The sequence below is a fragment of the Phaseolus vulgaris genome, chromosome 6, assembly GCF_000499845.2.
Source record: "Phaseolus vulgaris cultivar G19833 chromosome 6, P. vulgaris v2.0, whole genome shotgun sequence".
NCBI classification, from domain to species: domain Eukaryota; kingdom Viridiplantae; phylum Streptophyta; class Magnoliopsida; order Fabales; family Fabaceae; genus Phaseolus; species Phaseolus vulgaris.
Genome location: NC_023754.2, coordinates 21,326,411 through 21,351,443, shown reverse-complemented (window position 1 = coordinate 21,351,443; position 25,033 = coordinate 21,326,411). Strand labels below are relative to the sequence as shown.

General features: G+C 32.3%; 2 protein-coding genes across 8 annotated transcripts; one reads left to right on the top strand and one right to left on the bottom strand.

The window, feature by feature from the left end:
• Positions 1-2,752: 2,752 nt before the first annotated feature.
• Positions 2,753-5,215, top strand: LOC137831814 (F-box protein At5g03970-like). Of its 5 annotated transcripts, none has more exons than XM_068639643.1 (3): positions 2,753-3,003; positions 3,299-3,411; positions 3,537-5,215. In XM_068639643.1, exon 3 carries the CDS (start codon positions 3,558-3,560, stop codon positions 4,764-4,766), a length of 1,209 nt encoding a protein of 402 aa, XP_068495744.1. In that variant the 5' UTR covers positions 2,753-3,003; positions 3,299-3,411; positions 3,537-3,557; the 3' UTR covers positions 4,767-5,215. The 5 variants fall into 5 exon arrangements, with proteins under 5 accessions (XP_068495744.1, XP_068495742.1, XP_068495743.1 ...); XM_068639644.1 differs by having other exon boundaries at positions 2,930-3,035; XM_068639641.1 differs by lacking the exon at positions 3,299-3,411 and having other exon boundaries at positions 2,869-3,003.
• A 1,171-nt stretch (positions 5,216-6,386) lies between these two features.
• LOC137831813 (myosin-11-like) lies at positions 6,387-20,537 on the bottom strand. Of its 3 annotated transcripts, XM_068639639.1 has the most exons (38): positions 20,232-20,537; positions 19,701-19,829; positions 18,688-18,831; positions 18,451-18,596; positions 18,212-18,368; positions 18,016-18,074; positions 17,504-17,663; positions 17,280-17,429; positions 17,038-17,174; positions 16,798-16,944; positions 16,607-16,708; positions 16,244-16,301; positions 16,057-16,158; positions 15,534-15,571; positions 15,228-15,354; positions 14,975-15,145; positions 14,680-14,811; positions 14,435-14,544; positions 14,260-14,320; positions 13,826-14,003; positions 13,456-13,661; positions 13,256-13,375; positions 12,506-12,604; positions 12,193-12,414; positions 10,899-11,038; positions 10,462-10,573; positions 10,335-10,379; positions 9,952-10,206; positions 9,707-9,862; positions 9,417-9,617; positions 9,166-9,309; positions 8,308-8,378; positions 8,114-8,213; positions 7,959-8,015; positions 7,811-7,867; positions 7,653-7,733; positions 7,439-7,521; positions 6,387-6,872 (listed from the first exon to the last, which is right to left on the bottom strand). In XM_068639639.1, the coding sequence occupies exons 1-38, from the start codon at positions 20,232-20,234 to the stop codon at positions 6,737-6,739; spliced, it is 4,596 nt and encodes a 1,531-aa protein (XP_068495740.1). In that variant the 5' UTR covers positions 20,235-20,537; the 3' UTR covers positions 6,387-6,736. The 3 variants fall into 3 exon arrangements, with proteins under 3 accessions (XP_068495740.1, XP_068495741.1, XP_068495739.1); XM_068639640.1 differs by lacking the exon at positions 14,680-14,811 and having other exon boundaries at positions 20,232-20,521; XM_068639638.1 differs by lacking the exon at positions 20,232-20,537 and having other exon boundaries at positions 19,701-19,856.
• Between the last annotated feature and the right edge of the window lie 4,496 nt (positions 20,538-25,033).

Here is a 25,033-nt window from a genome sequence, read left to right as displayed (position 1 = left end):
TCGGTAATGTCTCATCCTCAATGTTTGGGTTTTGTCATTGTCGGATTTCAAATAGGTCTTGAATTTCGGTCTTTGGAAAGGTCATCAAAAGTTCTAGTTAGTATATGATATTCTATAATTAAGAATAATAAATGTAATTAAATATATATTGACTTGACATTAATAAATCTATTTATAGAGATGTGTTGAACTCTCTTGTTGATGAATCCAAATGAACACAGATACCACAGTTATCTATGTATTAGTGTAACATCGAATACAAATTATCTGCAAAACTCATGTTTAAGAGACCTTCACTTTAGGTTAGGTTGTCAAGATGTTCTCGACTTTAAGAGTTGAAGTACTATTCAATTGTATGTCTTAAAATGTTTTGATTATATATGATGCACTGTTTAGAGCATTTCGATCAGATATAGTATAATATTCTAGACCATCTTGTTTATGTGTAATATGATACTTCACATTTTAGTGGACATGATTTTTCTCATGTGGAACAAAGTGAATAACACATTAACTAAATAGTTAAGAAGTTAATTAATTAATTAATATTTAATAATGAAACTGATTGAAATGGACAAATGGAGGGAAGAGTTGACAAAATAATCTTATCCTAAAAGCTTGACACTAGGAAACAATTTACTTTATAAATAAACATATTTGTACCTTCTTAGTTTTTTTTTTGCGTTTCAAGGAGCACATTTAATAATATATGTAAAAGGTAAATCATCTTATGGAAGATATTAATTAAGAAAGAAGACCATCCATTCGTGCACAGTATAGTTGCTCAAATATAATATACAAGTAAAACCCAAGTGCCAAAACCACTATGTCAAATCAAAATGTAAAATAAATCAACCATAACCTATTATATTAACTACATTATTAAGTATATTGATAAATCGTTAGCAATATAATGACATGAATTTAAAAACATAATTAATTGTCTTGTTAATCTAATTAAGTATATGTCTTTATTTTTTAAACATTTTATTTTTATTTTCAACTTTTTCATATTTTTCTTTCTTTCTTTTCATTAAAGGTTTTTTTAATCTTATATAAAAATTAATCTTATTTTAATAAAGTTTCTCAAGCCTATTATAAATATATAATAATAGTCTTATGTTCCTTTATTTTTTAACTTGAGAGTTTGTATGTTTTATATTGCTTAGATATATAGTCAAATTACACTTTATGAGTGAATGTAAATTTTAAAATTTGTTTTAAGATATTAAATAAAAATGGAAGTTGTATTATAAAATTTTTATTTTATTTTTTCAATCAACCAAGTCATTTTAACCTCCTTTCTCACATCCCCAGCTTATACGGACACAAAATAATTTTGACTGCTGTAAATCATTTATACGCATATTTAATGAATTTTATCCAAAATTACTGAACATTTTTCTTATAAGTTTTTAGATGATGACATTTTGAACTTTGAAATGTAAATGAATTGAAATTTGGATGGTAATAGGTGGGTTTGGATTTCATTTTTAACTATCAAAACAATTTTGAGTTTTTATTGAATATTGTGATAGTATGTTTAATACTTTTTATTAGATTCAATAAGAATAAAACTTACAGAGAATTAAAGAGTTATTATGATTAAATTGTTTCATACACACGGAGATGGAGGAAATAGTTTACATTTTTTATATTATATATTAATATAAATTGGTTATATATTGGGAGGGGAGTGACAAAGGTGAATAAGAGGAAAGAAATAAAAGAGATAGAAAAGGAAATTGAAGAATAAAAAGTAAAGGAAAAAAGAAAATTGAACAATAAAAAGTAAAATAAAATAAAATGGAACAACTAAGTTTAGAAATAAAAGATCAAATGAGTAAAAAATAATATTAATCCATAATCAGTTAACACTGAATAAATAAATGACACTGAATTTTTGTAGGCAACCTATTTAGTATTATTTCTCATTAAAATTATGAGGATACATAGATAATTAACACCAAACCATGAATCCACCATGATTTTGCTCTAACATGCAGTATTTCACATTGAACATCAGAAACAAAGTTAAACACAAGAACTTCAAACAAGTTATAACAGGAAGAGAAGAAAAGATGATAGTACATGTAGATAAATACATATATGTTGAATTATATGGATACAACAGAAAATGATACTCATCCTTATTTTACAACATATATGAAAAGCCAAGCATCAGACTTGCCTAGTGCACTATGAACATTGATTTACTCAGGTTTCTTGCTGTCTCCGATGATGTTCTGCTATTATATTTGGCCATGGCTCCAATAACAACTCAGTCCCCAGAAGAAGATTCTTGATCTTGCACCTCAAGAACCTCATGATCTTCTTCCACCAACTCAACTCAAGATGAAGAAAGAAAAGGAAGATTAGGAATGCCATGATTAGAGGTCCTATTTATAAAGGGGCAGATTTCTCAGGGAAATATAATACAATTTTATGAATTACTTGCAATTTATGTTACAACTCCAATTCAACTTAAATTATATGGTTGTAAATCTTGATGTATAGTTCATTTTTTTTTCTGATTTTTAATTTTTGAAGAAGTATTTTTTTAATTAGTCAATTCAATTACCCAACTGAGAATGGTGAATCCAAACAAAATCACTTTAATTATGTTTTATTGAGTTAAATTATAAATTAATCCATTCTCCACCAAGTATATTTTAGAATGTACACAAAATTTCAAAATAGGTTTCGGGTGACGAGATTGTCATCCAATAGGGTATGTACAAAACTGAACGATGATATTTTTGACATTTCATTACCTCCATGGTTGTGCAGCTTTAAAACAAGGGGTGCAGAATACAATGGTCATTGTGTTGACGAGAGAACCTTGCAAGACAGATCCACAATTTAACCCAACCCATTAAGAGTGAAAGCCCAACCAATAAAAGTGATTTTTGTCTGATAAAATGTTCTTCCTTTGTTTTAACTTCATCGATCAAATCAAACGACAAGGGCAAGCACTCTGGTTTGAAACCCAAAATTTGATGGGTGAGTGAATCCAATTTCCATTTCCGTTTCTTGTAAGTTTCGAACAATCTTTGCATGCAATTATCCTGCGCTATTCAGTTTCCGTTTTAGATTTTATTTATTCGCAGAAGGGATGGATTTACTGTTCAAATTTTTTATGCAAATGCATGTGGGTTTCATCAAACGAAATGGACTTTTGATTAGTTTTTGTTGATTAGGAAATGACCTCCTGCATGTTATGTTAGTAACTTATCAACCTCAGAAAAGTAGAAGAATGAGTTGAATATCATGAATATGTTTCACTTTTAACTTTCAGGAAACAAAAAGTGCGATGTTAATTCGTGGGTTTTCCTCTGATATCTGGAGTCCGAATGAAATGGTTTTGAATTTGACATCTGTTGCAAAATCTAGACCAATGATGAACATGCGGTTATTTTATTTGATTTTTATCATTTTATCATCAATGAATGAACTTATGTATCCCATTATCAGTTAATAGATATCTGTTCTTCTCTTTGGCTCTTCTGAAAATGCTGTTAGTTTGTGCCTAGCAGGATATAACTTGACTGACAAGAATGGAGAAGATGAAACGAATCAGTGTTAATGGCTCTGCACTTAATTGTGATGACATCCTGCATGAGATCCTACTTCGGATACCACCATCAACTGTGTACAAATTAATTATTGTATCAAAAATATGGCTGCGAGTAATATCCAGTCCTTCTTTTCGTCAAGGCTACACCAGACGATGGGGACAAAGTTTCAGACTTGTGGGGTTTTTTGTATGCAACTTTTTATATCTTGGAAGACCTAGGGACGGCTACCGTCGCCCTCGTTGGGAGCCTGCCCTTCCGTTCTTGTCCACTTGTGGAGAGGGTGATGATTTGAAACACTCTGGAATCCTCAAACGTTGTGGGTATTTCGTTGATAGTTCCAATGGCATTATTCTTTCTGGCTTGCATCCAAAGACATATTATGTGTACAATACCGTCTCCAAGCAAAAGTATCAACTCCCAGAACCTCAGCAGTTCTATAAAGTTCTGTGCATGGCATTGATTGTTGAGGAATGTCTTGATGGTGAGGCATGCTACAAGGTGATCCGTGCAAGATGTGAATGCAAGCTTAAGGAACGCAATACTGTCTCAATTGAGACGTACTCATCAAAGACTGGAAAATGGAAGCAATCCACTCTGATGTGCTCAACATCTTTTGCATTGCGGCCAAGGACAGCAGGCATGGTGGTTGGAGGGGTTGTACACTGGTTTGCAATATGGGGAAAACTTGCCATTTATGATCCTCGTCTTGGAGACAGGTATATAGCTTTGATTAGACTACCAATGGGCGCGTTAACACGTGAGCATGAGGAATCTGTTCTTGGGGAGTCATCGGATGGGGTTTTGCAGTATGGTCAGAGCAATAACATTGGTGTGGAGATATGGATGCTTGAGAAGGAACCAGAACCCAACAACTCATCCATCTACTGCAACTGTATTCGTCTGAAGTACAAGTGGGTTCTGAGGTGGAGATTAAATTTTAAAGTATTATGGAAGCAGATGCCATCTTTAAGCACACATTCTAAAGAAACCCAGCTACTGTCATTCCTTCCACGGAATTCTACATCTGTCTTCATAAGGTCAGGGTGGAACATTTTGCTGTGTGATTTAGAGACCAAAACGGTGGAAATTGTTAATTATCAGGGTCGAGGAGGTTCCATTTCTTGGGAATCTAGCAAAATAGTTCCTTACTTTCTACCATCTTGGCCAAACGCATCCTGTGCGTCGTGACGACATGAAACAAGACAAATTTAGGGGCTTATTTACTTCTTTCTATTTTCATTTTATGTTTTTACTTTTAATTTACAAAACTGTCGGCATAATTTCAATTTGTTTCCTGTTATGAAAGCTTTCTACAGAAAACTGTGAAAACAACGGCAGTTTTGTAAATTAAACATGGAACAGAGGATGAAAACAGAAGTAAACGGGTCTTAAGCTTTTAGCATAGTAGTTCGTTTTGAAGTCTAGCCATAGTAGGACCTGCACTTCTCTTATAGATTCGGTGGTGTACATGCTGGTAGGTTGCTGTGTTATCAAAACAATGAAAAATATTCCCTTTTTATATGTTCTCCAGTCTTTTCCTAGAAGAAATGCTGGTGGTACAGATTTGGGATCTTGTGGAACTTCTAGTATGAATACTAGTTAAAACCCCAATCCTTTTTGGGGTCCTTTAGTGCTAAGTATGAAAGTAAGGGTAAGCATTTGTTGTTACTCATACACTCGTCTCTTTAAAGATTAAGGGTGTTTTGGATTATTTTTTTCAATTTTATTTTAATTTTTTAAAAAAATTTATAAAATTTTGTATAAAAAATTTAAACCGAGTAAGGTAATGCTTTGTTTAAATTAATAGTGAAATGGAGAAGTAAAAAATAAGGATATAAATAATAGTAGAAAAATAAATTAAAATAGAAATGTTGTTTGGATGGACAAAAATGCAAGAGTAAAAAAATAAGAAATTTTATCTTTTCTAGTTTGGAGCTGTGAAAAGAATGAGAAAAAAATAGATAAAAAGTTGTTATCATTACATTTAAATGTAAGAATGTGATTATGAGTACTAAAAATTCTAGGGGATGGGGGAGATATATAAGGTTTTTAAATGCTGTTTTTCTTTTTTTAAATTGCTGTTTTGTGTTAAAGAAAACGTGATTCTTCAAATGTGTCCGAGTTCTCGTACTCGAAGTGAACAGCAATGCTGATAATGTTATTTTTACATAATTGCATGCGTATAATAATATCATGTTCTCCCGTGTGTTTCCAGTTTATCTATTTTTATACAAACATTATGTGTTTATTTAAAACTTCGAGCTAATGCTAATTTTATTTTCTTAATCATGTTCTCCTCTATGCTTATTTTAAAATTTAACATTTATATCACATAGGAGAAGTAATGGTTAATGTCTGTCATATTAGAAAGTTCAATCATTACATGATAAAAACGTTAATTATATTTCTTAATCCATGCCTATTTTTTAAAAGTAAACAAGTGAAAAAGCATAAAGGAAATAAAATGGAAAAGGCCTAATTATATATAAGAATAACAAGATATTGCGAGATGTGATAGACAGATAGTGACCTCTTTAGATTATTGTAAAATTATAAGTATTCGTCACTCACCCGTTTTTTAACCTTAATTTGTAGTTCCGTAAAGTCGTTCATTTTTATTAGAAAATATTACAGTAAATAAATTTTCAAAAAATCAAAGTCTAAGCGAACATTAAAAAATCATATTAAATAAAATTATCGATACTTGTAATGTCATGAACTAATCTGGGCCCTTATTCTTGGCTTATTATTAAAAGAACATCAAAATTTATTGTAACAGTAACAGGTTAAAATAGAACTCGAAAGTAATAAAATAAAATGAAAAAGTAAGTAAATCTATAAAGTCCATAAACAATGTATTGTGTTGGTAAAATTCCTATCCTTCAAGTACAAAATCTTATCCTATGAAAAAGAAGGTACCAGTGAATGAGAAATGTGGATAAAAAGGATGGGGAAATTTTTATGGAAAAGGACTTTTATGCTTTTGACTCCCACCCAGAAAATCCCCTTTTCAAACTACCAAGAGATAAATTTCTTATGAATACAATATTCTTTGTGCAGACGAAAGCAGAAAAAAAGATCAGTTTCTCCGTAAGAAACTCTAACTAAATATGATTTGATGTCTGGACAATGGTAAGAGTGGCATTCGGTCAATTCTGCTAGGAAATCTGTCCGTCTGGGCGTGGCAACAGAAAACTAAAGCCAGTGTTTTCATGTAATAGTGGTGGGGGCTCTAAATCAGAGACATCGATCAGTTCCTTCGACTTTGCTAAGTCATCAACAGAGAACGGAATGCTGCAAAGCATATGCTTCCACACGGTGAATGACAATACAAAATTTAATATAATAACTAGAAGCCTTTAATATAGAGTTTTGGCCTTATTCTACCATATTCACTGAAATCAAAATTTTATTCAGTAAAAATTAAATACACCTATGGCTTCTCTCCAATCAATGAACAGCCATAAATTGTAGTTTAGACTCTACTGGGTGAATTTTATATTCTGGAAAGGGACGTGATATAAAACTCAACAGGTAGCCCGAACATTTTGTAGAGGGTTTAATTCATTAGTTTGGAATGTCATAATTAACTACAGCCTATCAATTGATATCTGAGTAGAATTTTGAAGGGAGCACACTGCAATGCTCTTGCCAAGCTAAGCCCTTGGAGGCGCCACAAGGTTCTATCAGTTGTCATATTTATTTTGCACTTAGTCATAACTTTAGTTTAAACTAATTATGAGAATTGTTGGTAACATGGAACATTAAATGTGAGTCAAATAAAACATTAATAAGCGTTTAAAAAACAAAATGAAAATCTGAATAACTATTATTTCATGATTGAACAATACTGGGCTTACCTTGAATCATCATCCAACAGGAAAGAATTACTAACTGCGTTATTAGAATCTTCAGTCATCAACACTCTCATATTGGATATAACCTAGAAGAAAACATAGATACGGCAAAGCTCAGCATAGTTTTTCTGCACGTCTTCGATATGAAGGTCTCATGGCTTTCTGGCATAGACGATTTTAAATATAGTTTGAGTAATAGTTTAATGTAAATACATACATCAGCGGATACGCTATGTGTGCCATATTTGTCATCCCAGTACATGGTGCTAATCCGATATAGCTGCTGTATGCTGAGGACCTGTAAAAATAGTGAAGAATGTTAAGTATTCGAGAAAGTGAATTTTTAAGTAGAAAGTGAAAGATGCTTTCACTTACTGGGCACAGGTCATGACTTATTTCATTCAGCGTTTTCCTTGGTTTCTGATGTATGACCTAAATTATTGGCAGGGAACACCAGTTTTTAAAATTTACTATCTGACCATTACAACAAGACCATGCAGATGGATACAGGCAAGATAGATACCAAAAATCCAATAGCCTGTCTTATATGTCTGAGCTCATCCCATGCCGAACCACAGTACTGCATCCCCGAGAGAGAAGGGAGAGGGGCGAGGTTAGTTTTTATACCTTCCTAAAAGAAAGAATGGCAATGTATAACAGCACTGTAAAGTAGAGCACCTCATCAGTGGCGCCACAGCACCAATCCTCCAATTCCCCCAAACCAGATTTCACATATTCTCCATTACTAAATGAGCAGCACTCCCGTCTTAGAAGAAGACTACAAGAAAAATGAGGATGCGAGATTATAAAAATGAGAATTAAATTTCTAGAACCAAAATGACCACAATACAACGGAAGTCGAAAAAAATAACCTGTTGAAAAGTTGGACATTGATGAAAGAAAATATTTGAGTGAACACCTTACGAACCAAAAACGGGGGAACCTGCCAAAATGAAGCAGAGAATGGATTAAGCTGAACGAACATATTTTACTCCAACAATACTAAATAATACATGCATAATAATAGCTCACCAAAGAAAAGATGAACACAAACTAATGGAAGATAAAATACATTTACCTCCTTGAGTATCACAAAATCATGTAGCACACTTCCGATGTATACTACTAGCTCCATTTTATATAATATTTGAAAGGCATAAATATGTTTTTAATCTACGTAAAATAAAAGTTTTCTATTTTTTATTCTTAAAATAATTTCTTTATTTTTTATCACTCTAAAATTAAAAAAAAATAATAATTGATTTTCCCCCCTACTGTTATGTGTTGGTTGAAAAGTCAAGTGATCACCTAAGTGACCCTCATATGATATAATGTTGATATGCGAAGCTTTGATTTTTTTTTTGCAAAAATCTCTAAAATAAATGTTATTTATCTTAATATCAATATTAGGGATAAAGAATAGTAATTTTATTTTAGAAAAAGAAAGATCGAAGACAATACTTTTATAGAGATCCAAATCAAAACTTACTTATTTTACATTAAATAAACATTTTTAAGCCTATTTGAAATTAGAAAAAAAAAAATGATGACTAATTTTGGAGACAAAAAGGAGATCATGTATTTCATTATAAATTATAAGAATGTATTTAATTTGACATTCAAATTTCTAAGCGAAGAGACAGAACTACCATTGCTAGCAAAATTTGTTGTGAGAAAGCACCAATTAAAAAAGAAGATAAAGGGACAAAGTCAAACGAGGTTGGACTAACATGATTTTCTTTCAAAGTATTTAAGAAGTTCCCAAGGCTCTTAACTATCCCCTGCCAGTGAGCAATCAAAGCTTTCTGGGCTTCAGTGTTTGCAACCGAACGTGATGATCCCTTCACCAAGCTCGCTCTAGATGTTCTGGGTGCCTATATGATGTTCAAACAGTACATATTGAATCAGTGAATTTAAAAGGCAATGCAGAAAAGGAAAAGCTTTATAAATTTACTTAGTAGTAATGAAGAAATTGTTATACCTGGATGCATAATCCAAGCAGGGGAGAAATTTCTTTCTTCAAGTTATCTCTAATCATTCCATATATCTTTTCCACATAAGCTGTAAGCTGCTGTTTGAAAAGGAGAGCAGGGTACTTGGCTTCAACTTTTAACGTATCTACACCGCTCATGCTACCATTGATTAGGGGAAGGGTGACTCCAGCTGGAGTTCCACGGAAACTCTGAAACAAAAGTAAAAAGACTTTACTTGTCAAAAGATGGAAAGTTTCTCAACTGGACTCAATCCGTTTAAATAAGAAGTTGTATTTACATGTGTCACCCTCCCGAACAGACTCCCTGATGAAGATCGACGACGTTGAGGAGCCATTCCAGCCGCACCACTTGCCTTTAGTGTGCGCTGTAGTAACAAGACAAGTGTAGAGGAATTGGATAACCAATAAGCCAAGACATCATTATTATCCTGCGTCTGAGGTCAAATAAAACTTATTAGTGATGATAAATATGCTAAAGGGGAAAACAATAAGAGAACTATCACGCCAGTTTAGCATTTTACACCTCAACTGCGTGACCAATAGTTTGGATTAGACGATCAAAAACGCTAGTACGGTCCACTTCAAATGATCTCCAATGCAAGAGGCATTTGTATACGATACAAGCAGCAACTGGTCTATTCCCAGCAAAGCCTAGGTTTTGTGCAATGCATCTAATGAGCAACTCTTGGTTCTCCTGTTGTTTCTCATTGAGTGATTTCTGTGGTTTATCCTCCACTTCGGTCTGTTCCCTGTGGTTCATTGATGTGCTATGCATATCCTGATTAGTTTATCAAGTGAAAAAGAAAACAAGTTAAATACTCATACATATCCAAGACAAGTAACAAAAGATTTAATCCTAATACACAACCAAGATACAAGTAACAGATTTAAAATAAATTTAGTTACCGAAGTTGGCTTTACTTCCGTTCCAATATGTCCACCATCCGGTCGCTATAAATGGAGACAAGAAAATGTCATATCCGAACTTTACATTCATATTACTATAAAGTTTGAGATTCATTCCAAAGAGTACCTGTATAACAGATCTAGAGCGTCCTGAGAGGAACTTATTGGGTGCCATTGACACAGCTTGTTGACGTAGAACTTGATTCTCTGATTCTGAATTAGCAATCTTCTCTTCTAGTCTAATCAAAGAAATGAGATTTTGGTCATTCATCTCACCAAATTAAGTGTAGATACCATTCATATATTAATTTTCAAGATAAGATTTTAGAAAGTAGTGATAAATTTATCAAAAATAGTAGTAACAACAATAATATTAATAATTAATTTTATCAAGGACGAAGAGAAAGAAAGAATAATGTTCGATCACTATACCAATAATATTATCATACTTCTCATGAAAAAGAAACTCCAAAAAGAATTAGGTACACTCTAATCCAAAGTTTTCCTTGTTGATTAGCATGGGAGAACAGTGACATTAAGCTTATTTTACATTATTTATATTACCTGGTCAAGGATTCTTGTAGCTGACGAACCTTCTTCTCCGTGTCTTCTAATATTTTACTCTTTTCTTCACAATAAGCTTGGGACTCATTATATTTCATTTCAAAGTCATCAACTTTCTGCTTCTCTGACTCAAGGGAGGTCTGAGAAGATAAACCCGATTTAGATGAGATAACCATTATAAAAGAACATAATTACCACTACTATAAACTTAAAAAGATAGTATGCTCCTTAGGCATAAGCATTTAATACATCATTCTTATTATTGGAGATTTCGTATCAACTAAAGATATGACCAAATTATAATACTGGGGAACAATCTTAATCTCTTCATTAAGTGCGGAGCCTATATTGATGGAGTGAAGGCTGCTCCTAGTCCGGTGCAAACCTCACATTGCAAATCAATTTTATAAGATTTAATTAGGCCTAAAACTCACTTTCTAAGATCGTATAAGAGTCAAGTTAGGCCTAAAAAACACACTTTCCAAAACTTATATTCCTTGGTATAGTAATATGTCCATTAAAATATTTACATGAGTCTAACAACCAAAGCTTTTAGGATGATTGGGCTTCAATGCAGCATAAAACCCTCCATGATCAATTGGTGAAGTTGGCAAGCATTGTCTACATTTGAAGTTCAAAGGGTCTTGAAGGAATGTGTTAGAAAGATATATGCAAATATTGTATTGCTGAAAATTAGGGATTATACTCCTTATTTGATCCCTTAATTGTTGCACTATTGATTATAAATAAAGAATCATGTGTGGTCAAAACACACATTTCAGTTAATACTTTTCTTACATATTATAAACTTCTAAGATGATTAGTCTTTTACATTAACTATCTGATGTGCATCAATTATGAATCTATCTCTTACTAGTTGGTCTATATAATGTCAGTAGGAAATAGGAGCATTCTAGGAAATAAGAGCATTTTATGTGCAGTTCATCTTTTTAATGTTGTTTCTCTTTCCAAGTACACTAGATATTTTGTATAGTTAGGTTTAGTGCATCTTCCCACTGAATAATCCACCTATTGAAATTTTTTCTGGCCCTCACTAAAATATGCACATTCTTTCTATTTTATAAAATTTGTCCCGATCAACAAATGAAAAGTAGTAAGAGAGGCAAAATAATTGATGAACCACTCTACGAATGATACTAGTTGTGTCTTGAAGCATACATTCTCTACACAAAATTTCACTATTATTAAGAAGCATTTTATGCAGAAATAGAAGCATGGTTGAAATTAGGGTCGCCTAACAGAGATTAAGTGTTGTAAAACCAATTTGTCTTACCTTTAGACTCTCAATTTCCAATGATAGTGATTCAATCTTCTGAGTGTCTTCAACAATAACCTGAGTTTCTTGAACAACAGGAGGTGCTTCTTCAATAGCTTTCCTTGCAGCCTCTCGCTCCTTTATAAGCAATGCATTGGTTTCATCAACTTTGTTCTGCGTCTCCTGCAGTAAATTCTGCAGTTTTGCTATCTCTTGTGCTTTGGATTCTTCTAGGTTGCTCTACAGGATTCCAAATAGTTTTCTTTAGGGCTGTCTCTTATGCTGAAATTGATCTTCCAAAATTTATGTATCTGCAAAGCGTATATCTCACCCTTAAACTCTTCTCTAGTTGAAGACGCCAAGTGAGTTCCTCCACTCTTTTTTCAAGCTTGTCCTTTGCCTCTTTAAGTGCACCAGTTTCTCTTGCAGCCTAGCAAAAGGAAACGAATGTTAACTGAGGGTAGAAAGAAAGATATAAAAGAATTAGGAATAATGCAGTGAGGTTTGTGGCTTTGTTCTACTTTAACATTAAAAAATGTCATATAGGAGCAGCTTAATTGGTTTCATTTTATCATTCATAAAACTACCAAATAGAAAAAGGATTGTGCCCGTGAAATATCACATGAGTTTCACTTCATGTGGATGGGATATTCTTTTATTCTGTTCAGTATAAGATTTATTTTACGTCTACAACATATTTCGCATTAAAGATATGACTAGTAAAATCCAATTTAAAGATATAACAAGTTAAAATAGAAAATAGAATAAGAATGAAATTTTTGGCTCTAATATTAAGAAATGAAGGTAAAATCCAATTTCGATTTGTATAGAGGACAATTTTTATCTTGTTTTCCCTTTATCAAGATAATAATAATGATAAACAAATATATGAACGTTGTATAAAACTATAAACCTTTCTGTTATGAAACTTGTTTTTGTAACAGAAAACATCAGATATTATATTTTGCCTTCTGTGACAGTTATATAGGTTGGATGCATTCGCGTTTTCATTGTCCTGTTTCTCAGGATTCTGATAAAAGACAGGATGGTTAAAAAGACAATGGAAAAATATAGAAATTACCATTTTCAGTTTCCTAAGTTCTCTCCTGGCCATTAGACCCCTCCATCGGCATTGTGTGACAATTGAACCTTTCTTGAGCTTCTTATAATATGAAGCAGATTTGTGGCACCGCCACTGAGCCTGCAATTTTTCAAGAGTTTAAATATTGAATACTGACAACCCTTATCAATGTTCCTAATCATATAGCAGTCAACTATGACCTGAATAATGATGGAAGCCTTAGCCTGTTTCCTAAATCTGAACTCCTTGAGAGAAGCAATTGCCCTTAAAGCTGTTTGCACAGTAAGTACTGATGCTTTGAGTTTAGTATAGGTTTTCCTAGATTCATATCTGCGTATATTCTTCTGAATTTTCACTGCAGCTGCCTCCCTTCTCAAGTTCTTATAGAATTTGAATGCAAGTCTTCCTACAAAACATATCATGAATGTGAAAAATCTGTAGAGAAAGGAGACTGATTAAGCAGTAAGATGTCCCTCGGAACTTAGGCACACCATTCTATTTGGGGAAGTCAATACAACATTGACCTATACTAAAAAATGATTTAGGCTATGCCTTTTTATAATATTTCACCTCTCCAAAGAGACTGCACAATTGTAGTCTTCTTGCGTAGTGCAAGATAATGTTTACGAGCTTGATGGGTTCGAATACGCCGTTGAATAGTTTTTGCTGCATTACCAAGCATTTGAGCTCTTTGTGCATCTAGTTCAGCCATCTGACCTGCTCTTAGGAATACCTTTGTTTGTCCAATCTAAAAAATTGACAGCCAATCAAATGAACTTTGTGGCATTGAATGGAGTGGAGCGTAACAATATACATATATACATGTTATGTAAATGCACAATACTATTGTTGACATTATTTAATTATAGCCAAAAAGAGGTACTATATATTAATGATACCATATCCATGAATTGTAGTTGTTGCTCAGGTCATACAAGCTTTGATGATATTTAAAAAAGAGAACAAGAGTGAAATAATGACTCCAGTTTAACATTTTAAAGTACCTGATATCCTTTAAGCCGTGCTTTTTCCAGAATCTTTTGACAAACAGTCTTCTCATCATGACTGCCCATAGGTGAAAAAACAGCAGTTTAGCACTCAAAAAATTTAGAACCAAACTGTTGGTTATAAAGATAAAACTTTCTTCTTTTGCATAAAGGATATTACAAGTGTTCTTACTGTGCTTCTGTGATCTCTGGAGCAAGAAGGGAAAATCGGTGTATAAATTCAAAGAAAGCACGGCGAGTAGGGTAGCCAGCACAACTGATTCTGATTGCCTCTAAAACACCCTGTATGGGAAAGCATTAGAGACCACCGAAGAAAGGTTGAAAATGCGAAGATACCAGGGCCATACTTTTGTACTAACCATCACACAGAGTGAAGTAAAGGAGGAATATCAAGTTATATTTTCAAACTATACTCACACCACAGCGAAGTTGCTGCATAATATTGGAATTCTCAAAAATTGCAGGCTTGAGGAGGTTGTTTGGTTTCACACATCTAATGTAATGAGGCTCTGTAGAGCTTAGTGTTTCCATTAATTGCTGTAGTTGCAGCTGCACCATTCAGGATATGAAAGCATGGTTTGTTAGCTTCCTGATTATAATATTACAGTTCAATTTGTAAGCCCTGGCATGGGTGCATGTTAATGCGTGATGCTTTTTTTTTTGTTGAATAAATCCATACGTGTAACAATGAAGCCCAGGAAAAAAATGACACCTTAAATCGAGAACCAATTGAAGAAAATTTAGAAGATTTGGATGTCTCTTCTGGAAGTAGAGGAAAAAGGCCTGCTACAAATGGACATTTGGAAGCAGTCAATAAATCTTGATGCTCAGCAACCACATAATCTTTGTTTTTGTCCAGAAACTGATCAGACTGATAGTGCACCTGCAAATTTATGACAGTAGAAATGAATAAACAAAGATTTCTCATTTTTGGCTGAAGTCGGTGCTATGGGATCAAATAATACCTCGCCAGCATAATGAGAAATAGTGAAATCTGTTCGAGATAATTTTGGCTTAATAAAGCGTTTGTTATTCTTAAATGTTTGATAAAGTTTGTTTGAAAATGTTTCATGTGTGGACTTTGGAAACATACTGCAAGAAAAGAGGGGGAAGTTAGAACGAAGAAGTTATTAATGTATCAAAGATGTTTAGATTTAAAACAATATGACAAAAGCTGGTTCGTGTCACCACAAGGAAAGGGATAAAATTTAACTAGCAAGGTAATCTCCATCCTTTAATGAAGAAATTCAAGGGAGAAAACGATAATTTACCAAGCTTCATCAAGGAGTGCAATTATTCCTCCAGGTTTCTGTACAAATGATAAACAATGTAAGAGATTAGTACAAAAAGAAAAAGAGAAAATGGAATGATAACCTGAAAAAGGGATTGAATTTGGGCAGACTGTAAAATAACCCAAAATACAGCCAAGTGAAAGACCAATCAGTAACAGCAGTTAATTGTAAATTTAAAGATACTCAATATGGCTCTTGTGCTGCAGTTCAAAAGAAGCCACAAATCATTTAACCAAAATTATTTTCACGTTCACCCTCACTCCCATCCCGTCTGTTGCTTCTCCTTTATAAATGTTGCCAGTTGTGATGTAAATCTTTAGTTTATCTATGCCGATTGGGATTTAGCAGAATTTCATTATTTAAAGGAAATGCATTGTCCTCGGAATAGATTGTGGAATGGAATTTAATAAGGCAATAAGCGTATCAAAAAGTATAGTAACAATAGCTTTCTATTTCATTAAGTTTCGGAATATAAGAGTGAAAAAAAAAAATACGGCAAGACCTTTTCAATAAGGTCCAAAACATCTTGGTTGTCAACAAATTCAATGTAGCTCCAATTGATCTGCTCCTTCGTGTATTCTTCTTGCTCCATCTTAAACACGTGCTGTAATTCATCATAAAAAGTATGTTAAGCGGGGAAAAGATGGTCATAAGAAAATTTAAGTGCTTATCATGGTCTGAGATGTTGCCTGATTGAAATGTTGCTGCAACTTCTCGTTTGTGAAATTAATGCAGAACTGCTCAAAACTGCAGAGCATGATAGGCTGAAAATAAGTTACAAAAAATTGAAAACAAGCAGAGGTAGTTGCTTTCAACATTTTCAGTAAGAGGAGTGTTAGCAACACTCTTTTATTATTGGGTTGAATTGATTGAAAATCACAGTTTTAGATGGTCCCACTCCTAAATCTGTAGAGAGACTCATTGAATGAAAAGTAGAACCCACCAAAAGTTGTGATTTCCAATTAATTTTAATAAATAATAGAATTTCTCTCTTCAACAATGTGAAGTACATGTATAGATGGGCATATTTCTTCTTCTGAACTACATATTACCTGTTAGATTTAAAGCTTTCAAAACCATAGATATCAAGCACCCCAATCAAAGATTTAGAACTGGAGTCTTGTCCAATTGAATTATTAATCTTGTTCACCAACCTGTTAACCACCACATTAATGCACCCAAGATCAAAACCAGAATCCTAGATACTTTACCTATTTTATGGGTTCATTTTTCAGCATCTTACCAGTCAAAGAGCCTAGAATAAATTGTTTTTGCCAAGCCATCTCTGCTCACTGCTGCACTTTGGGGATCGAGGCTTCGTTTTATAACTTCCTCAGGGGTGATCATGACACGCTTACATAATGCATCTTCCAAGGAACCAGCATTGCACCTAATAAAGTGGGAAATCCAATGATGGCAATCATCTTAAAGCCAGTTCAAAATCATATGGGTATGGAGAGTGACAATACAGTGGCACACATACATAAGAAGCTCAGCAGTAGTTTCTAAGTGGAATTTGGCTTTGTCATCTTTTGGAACTGATGAATCAATTTCCTTGCCTTTTGCAAACTCAATATTCCCAATATGAAGAATCGCAGCAACAACTCTGAAAATTGCTTCCTTACAGAAAAACGGAAAGGGAAGTGGAGAGGTAAGAACTGGGAGGATAAATTTTCCATTTCTAGACAAAAAGAAGCTAAATTCATGCTCATGCAAAAGAAATACCTGCTCTTTTTGGCTTATTCCAACAATATCCATAGCTCTCCTGGTAGCAAGATACTCACGAGAATCATTTATATCAGCCAGGTCATAGCATTTTGACTGGTTCAGGTAATGAAACGTTTTAGGATTTCCTAATTTGTATTTCTCAATTTCCTGTTAGCAAACATTGCAATGAGTTTACATAATTAAAACAAATCCCTCAAAAAGTGAATAATGCAGCAAGTAACCTCCTGTGGTGCAGCACAAAGAAAATAAAAGCAGTGGTAGTTGCGTTCAGGATCACTAATCTTGCAAACCCGAGATCTCTCCAAAAGGTATGTTCGAATAGCTGCTCCCGAGATTCTACCACTCTTGTCAAATTGGATCTCAACAAATTTACCAAAACGACTGCACAATTAAGAAAAGGAAAATTTAAAACTAAATTATTGGTAAGAAATTGAACTTAAATACGCATCATGTGGCAGTTAATGTTTCATTACGGAAAGCAAAATTGTTAAACAGAAATTAAGTTAATTGTTGTTATTAGCGTCTTATATTCTGGCAGTGTAATGTAGTAGAGAACTGGGGGATTGCCATGAGACAAAATGAAGACTATATCAGATCAGGTTATGGAGGAGAGTGAAACACTAATAATCCTTTATTGCCCACATGTCACAAACACAACAAAACTAATCTATACATCAGGGTTTCTCAGAGAAGTAAAACAAGAGCTTATTTACTTCCCAGCTGTAAGACTTGCCTGGAATTGTTATTCCTGACAGTTTTAGCATTGCCAAATGCTTCCAGAACTGGATTTGACTGCATTCAGATCAGTTAACACAGAAGTCTTAAATGATTCAAAGTTCAAGACAAAAAGAAAGGGTCCATATCATAGCTTGAAATAAAATAATGAGGAATTATTAGACTTAAAAAAAGGGTAATCTGTTCAATCATACTTCAAGAACTTGTTGCTCAACGGTTCGTCCTTCAGTGGCAGCCCTACCACCTAAGAAGGCAAGATATCTCATAAGCATTTTTGTAGTTTCAGTTTTACCAGCTCCACTTTCCCCACTGACCAAAATTGAATTGCTTTTTCCTTCGTGTATCATTGCCCTGGTTTTAATGAATTCATCAGACTATATATTTGGTTCAGTGAAAGCATCAGAACTTGGATAAATAGAAGAGTTTTGATTACCTATATGCAACATCAGCTACGGCAAATACATGAGGACTTAACTCTCCAAATGGTGCTCCCTTGTATTGTTGCATCATGTGTGAATCATAAATATGAGGTAGCCTTTGGAATGGATTTATTGCAATCAGAATATTACCAGTATAAGTCTGCAACGGCAATTAGTAAAATAGGTAAGAACTTGTTGGACTAATAAACAATGCTGGATTTTATCATATAAAAGGAAAGAGAGAGACATACATATATTTCATTCAATTCATATCTAATTTTTAAGTTCTGAAGGACTCCAGGCTCGTGCAAATAGGAAAGCTTAGTCATATCATCCACTCCACCCGCAGGAGCTTCCATATCTTTGGGATATATTTTTGATAACTTTGTGAGCACCTATAGAAATAATCAAAATAAAAACATGGGTGACGATTCTTTTCCTTACTACAATATTTTGCACCTTTTTTCAAGCAAAACAGGCAATAGAAAAGACAATTTCGCCACAAAGGAATGCATAAAAAAATAATGGACGAGTATAATAAAAAATTATTTGTCTAACTTCAGAACAGAATCCCCAATGGTGATAACCCAATCAAAGTAGAAAAAAGATAAGAAAACAAGAGAAATGGCCATAATTTAGCTTACAAGTTCAACAGTTTTTACAATATTTCCAGGAAGTTAAACATTAATAACATTCCATAGATCCTGGGACATGCCTTCAAAGGATACAAGGTACTGTGGTTGGATTTGTATGCTTTGTTCTTGAGGTTTTGTGCAATGACAGAAGACATTGGGCAGTTAAGGAAGAATCTAAGGGCATATTTTTGTCTTTCTAGAGTCTGTTATGGGTTCTTGCAAGCTCTTGTAAATTTTATGGTTTCTTTCTTTTTCCTCATGTAAAGGGGTCGGTACTCCTTGTAGAGTTTGATTTCTGACAAAAAAAAAGCATTCCACAGATCCTGATGGTCATTTAAAGATCAAGCCAAAACTGAGAAGATCAAGAACAAATAAAGAATATTCATTGCCGAATCTCTTCCGTAAGGTTCAGTGCTTTCACTTTATTTTCTGTTTCTGCGTGTAATTGCAGTGCAGATACAACTACAGACTAACAGTGCAATAAACATAGACTGAGCACAACAGAGAAGTTAACCATTCTCATCACTGCTATTCGCTCTTTTATATCAACTAATAGAAGCAATCGAGGTGAACTGTTTCGCTATTTAGTACCCTATGGAAGTTATTCAAGAATGCAAATAAGCACAAACCTTCTTTCCATTGGTTGTGTCAATTTCAACATCATTTCCCTTGATTTTTGATACCTGTCCATCAATCCAAGATACTTCTGGATCTTCAGCCCAGACAAAAGAACCCGCAGTAATATTCACCGGAGTCCCCTGCAGATGGAGATAAGAAATCATCATCTTATCAATACAAAAACCAGCACAGAACGCATGCAATATACGAAAGAGTTAAACAAATCTAATAAAGTCCTTAAATGCAAATTTTTAAATAATACATACGAGGCAATGTTTACATATTACCCGTCCCTCGAATACACATCAAGAACAATTACTGAATTCTTGCTCATAGTGTTACAATCTATAATATCGATACGAATATGTGACACAAGTTGAACTATCGGTGCATCGTAGGTTACAATACAAGAATTTAGCATATTGTTTGGCGCGCAAACAGCAGCAGAATAACAAGTTAACAAGAAAGTGAATGATAAATAGGAAATAGTTAGAGTGATACAAAATTATGAGGAAAGCGGAAAGCGACGGAGTGCGACGTACCATTATTGAGGTGTAAAGCGGAAAGCGACGGAGGGCTTAGGCAGCATAAAGAGGAGTATGGAAGGGAATGGCGACGGCGTGGTTGAGGCGTGAGGAGCAGGAAGGAGAAGATGGAAGCGTGCGTAAGGTGAAGGTGGTGGAGGTGGAAGACGAAGTGAGAAGTGGAATGCGAATCGATTGGTTGTTGGAAAGAACGCGACATTGTTCAACACCTCCTCCTGTAACTTCGCCACCTTCTTCTTCTTCCCTTTGCTTTCGCGCATTCAACTCTCCTCTTTACCACTTTTAGCGGGGTCCCTTCTCTTCTTCTCTTCACTTTACTTTCATTCCTATAATGTCAAAATATTATTAACAAAAATTCCTTAATTTCAATTAATCTTAGAAAAAATCTTCATTTCCGATTATTTTTTCTTCATTTTTCACGTTTTTTTCTTTAATCCAAATAATTTCACCTTTTTATTTTATTTATAAAGTTCATACTTTTATTATATTGTAATATTTAAAGAAATTAATTGTAATGAATAAGAAATAATTAATGAATTATTGATGTTTATGATAAATATTTTGAATCTATTGTGATATAAAAAAATATTTATAAAAAAGATCAAATTAATGAATCAATTATAATGTAAATAAATGTCGATGGAAAAATTTAAGTATTTAAGTTGATAGATGTGCATTTCTAGACATAATAAGAGCTCATTAGGATTAAAGTAAAATTTAAGGTGTATCTTAAGAAAATGATATAAAATTTAAGAAAGTAAAATATTGCTTTTTAAATTTTATAAATATCAATTCCAGTTTTTATATCAAATTTAAGGTGTTTTTATAATCTTCTTGTTTATAATAGTTACATTCTTAAAAACAAAATCTTAACCTTTTGTCATATTAAATGATCCTCCATATAATTGTAGTTTATTCTCAATATTAATATTAATATCACACAAACTAGTCATTTTTAAGTTTTGTTGAATACCAAGGAAGGAAGCCTCTTTAAGAAACATTGTCTCATAAACATTATTAAAAGAATTTTTATTCCAGTCTTAAAACTCAATTTTCAATCTTTTTAACTTATGTTGCAAAATAAACATAGGACAACCAACAACCGAATTAGTCCAAAAATCATGAATAAGCTTTATGCATGAACGATCTTGAAGTCACATAGAAAAAGAAATGAAAATATTTTTAACCTTTCGTATACAATTACTAGCAAAAACAGGGAAGTGGTCAGAACAATTTTTTACAATAACTTTATAATTACAAAAATCTCATTCATCCAGACACGCTCCATTACATAAAATCCTATCTAATTTTCTATCAATTTTGTGTAACTCTCTCCTCTCATTACACCAAGTATAACAATATACAGAAAAAGGCATACAAGTAAGATCATTGTTATTAATCCAATAAAAAAAACAGTATAAGAAACCTGATTAAGACCAACTCCTTTGCAATCGTTAGTCGAGATAACAACATTAAAATCATCCAAAATGCATCTAAAATATCAGTGTATGACATCATGAGATCATAAAAAAAAAAAAAGATTTATATACTTTAAGTAAATTAAACAATATCTTTACACTTTTGTGATTGGTCAATCCTCGAACATTAAAAAAAAAACCTTCATTACTACTTTTGGATGAAATTGTCGTAATAATTTATTTTATTTTATTTATAATCCTTTAGGTGGTCTTCGTGACCATATTTCCACGTAGCCACATTCAAACTTTGACCTTTCACAGTGATCCTACAAACAATAGTCAAGGGAAATAAATTCAATAAAAACAATTAAAGAAAAATAAATTTACGAAAACTATAATAAGAAATTTATAAAAAAAAAAACACAAAATATTCAAACTCTACACAACTTTCGTATTTTTAATTCTTAACACACTTTAAGGCAAACAAATCAACATCTACTTATGAGCTATAAAGTTGATACCTATCATCAATGTATAAAGTTTAGATAAACTAAACATCGCAGTTAATTTTAAATATATAACATTAAATTTGAAATACTACATGCGGTTTAATTGTTTTTTTCATTTCAACTTGAATTTAAAACAAAAAAAATCCAAAAATTAAAAGAAATAGATTTGGTTTTGGATTATTTTTCTAATCAATTCGATGTTAAAGAACCTAATTACAGGCACAGAGATGAAGATTATTCCACAAGTTAGTTAAGTCTGTTTTAATTAATATAAACATTCTAAAAGCTTCTTTGACTAATTATATGTTCATGTCCCAAGATCAAGTATATATCACCCAAATAAAGACTTTATCCGATCATTTTTAATTTGCTAAAAAAATATATGGTTAATTAACTAACTGTCTGTTGATGACCAGCAAAACTTACAATCTATATATACTATTGTGAAACATAATCATAGTCCTAAGAAAAATAAATGTTAATCATGATGAAGAAAAAGATATATAAAAATAACAATAATAGTTTACAAAATGTTTCCCAATTATTGACCATATGAAACAACATGTCAATGTCTTGAAGAAAATATAATTTTATTTAGTGATTACTTTGTTTCCTTATAATAATTATAGCGTTTGCGATCTAAATAGTAGAATCTATATTGCACATATGTAGACTGGTCCATAGGTCAAAAATCAAGTGCAATTTAAAACTTGTGGCCTTTGAATCAATGTTTGGAATGCAGAAACTTGGTTATTGTTGAAGACATTAATTAATTCATCCGCTGCAACATCTTGCTTAAACTAGAAAGTAGTATTTAGATTTATAATATTCCATGATCCATATGAACACCAAGATCACCGTCCTTTTATAAATACAAATATGTTATTGAAAATATTGATGGATCTTTAGGAAATATTTTAGGGGTGTCAAATTTTTTTTTATAGATGTATACAAATTTTGAAAGTGTCAACTATATAAAATATATTAAATTTTTTAAAAATATTATTTATATATGTATAAAAAAAAATTGGGGAGTCAAGATCTCTAACACACCTAGAAGCTCTTACTCATTGAAAGTCTCATATTTAATAGACATGAGAAAGTTGAGTGATGTATAAAAAAAAAAAAATCACAAATTCTAAACTTTGATGTTTTAGTTTAAGATAATATTGTATTGTCTTATATGTATACATTATTGATTATTGGTGGTAATTAATTTTTTCAATTTTTCTTACTAAAAATTTTCAACAAATTGATCATGATAAAGTTGTCCCACTTATAACCAGGATTTGTACTGTGAGGTGTGCATGGTTCATGTGCAAAATACTTTTATGCATTTTGTGCTAGCTAGACAAGAATTACCTCTCATAAGTTTATATATTTAGTGTTTTTCATCCTTGTCTATTCATTTTATGTTGTTTTCTTTCGTATTCATATTAACTAATTAAAGGGTGGAATCCAATATCCACTTTTACTTTTAATGTAAGATTACTTTAAAGATAAAACAAAAAAAAAAACATATTATTTACTTTGTGGGAATGGAAAAAAGAGGATAACTTGTACTTAGTGAGATATGTTTATCAGAGAATACGAAACGAAGCTACAGGAGAAAATGAGACACTCTTTAACCGATTTTGGAGAGTAAAACCTTTGTCAACTTTTCATACTCCAATTGATAATTAGACCCAAAAATATGCATAAAATATTTGTTGTGAAAATACAAGGGACGTGATTCGACTAAGTGAAACAGTTAAACCTTCATACTTTTGATTGAGGTCCTTGTTGAGGAGTGTATTTTTCTTTTACTTGGGTGAAATTGTAACTTTGTGCCTAAGTTGCACGAAAGGTTGTCTATGGTGTAAATCCAGGTAGATAGAGTTTATATCTCATGCCATACTCATTATACTAGTTGCAATATTGTAACGATGAAAAACACAAACCATACTGTAAACATTGAATATTGTTAAGGTTGAAGAAAACTATTTGTTGCAACTGCTGCTAAGACTGAGAGTGTCAAAGATATAGAGATAGATCATACCATTTTGTCTAAGTGATATGTGATGTTGTGATTATGTCATTGTAATGTATGGATTCATAATGTATGACTTTATAATGTGTTTGTTGATATGGAATGAATGTAACATAATCCACTTATGTAAAGTCAGTCTAAAGAGACAGTTTAGCCTCAAACACTATTTTATATACAAATTAAAATATCTCTTAAATACTTTTTTTCTAATTTAATTCTTTGTTGATAAAACAAATATTTTTTTTAATTTAATTATTTGTTGATAAAACAAACATTTAAACAACATCTCAAACACATTAAATTGAAAACCTAACATTACTAATTATAATAATATTGAAATATCCCTAAGCTGAGCTTATTTAGATCTAAAAATTAATGTAATAAAAAGAAGAAAAAAAAGAATCTAATTGAATATGTTAAAGAGCGAAACAACCATATTTGGAAAATTTATGCTGGTGGAAACGAAAATTAAACTTAACATTTTCTCAATTATATGTACTTTATGCCTATTTAATTTGAATTTTTCACTCGCAAATATATATTTATTATTCATAAATACAAATTTAATTGTGAGATATCTTAAATATATCTTTATTATTCATAAATAAAAAATTAATTATGAAATAATTGAATGATGGTTATCCGTATAAGAAAGTATTATGTGTAATATTTAAAAAAAAAATCTACTTAATTTCTCACTTTACGCAAAAAAAAAATCTTTCAAATTTCCTCTTATAGCACATTAATGCAATTCCAGAAGTTGAATAAATTAGGTGTTATATTATGTGTAGAGTACTTACATTAATTCAATCTCACTCTTTAAACTCTTTTGAATTCACACAA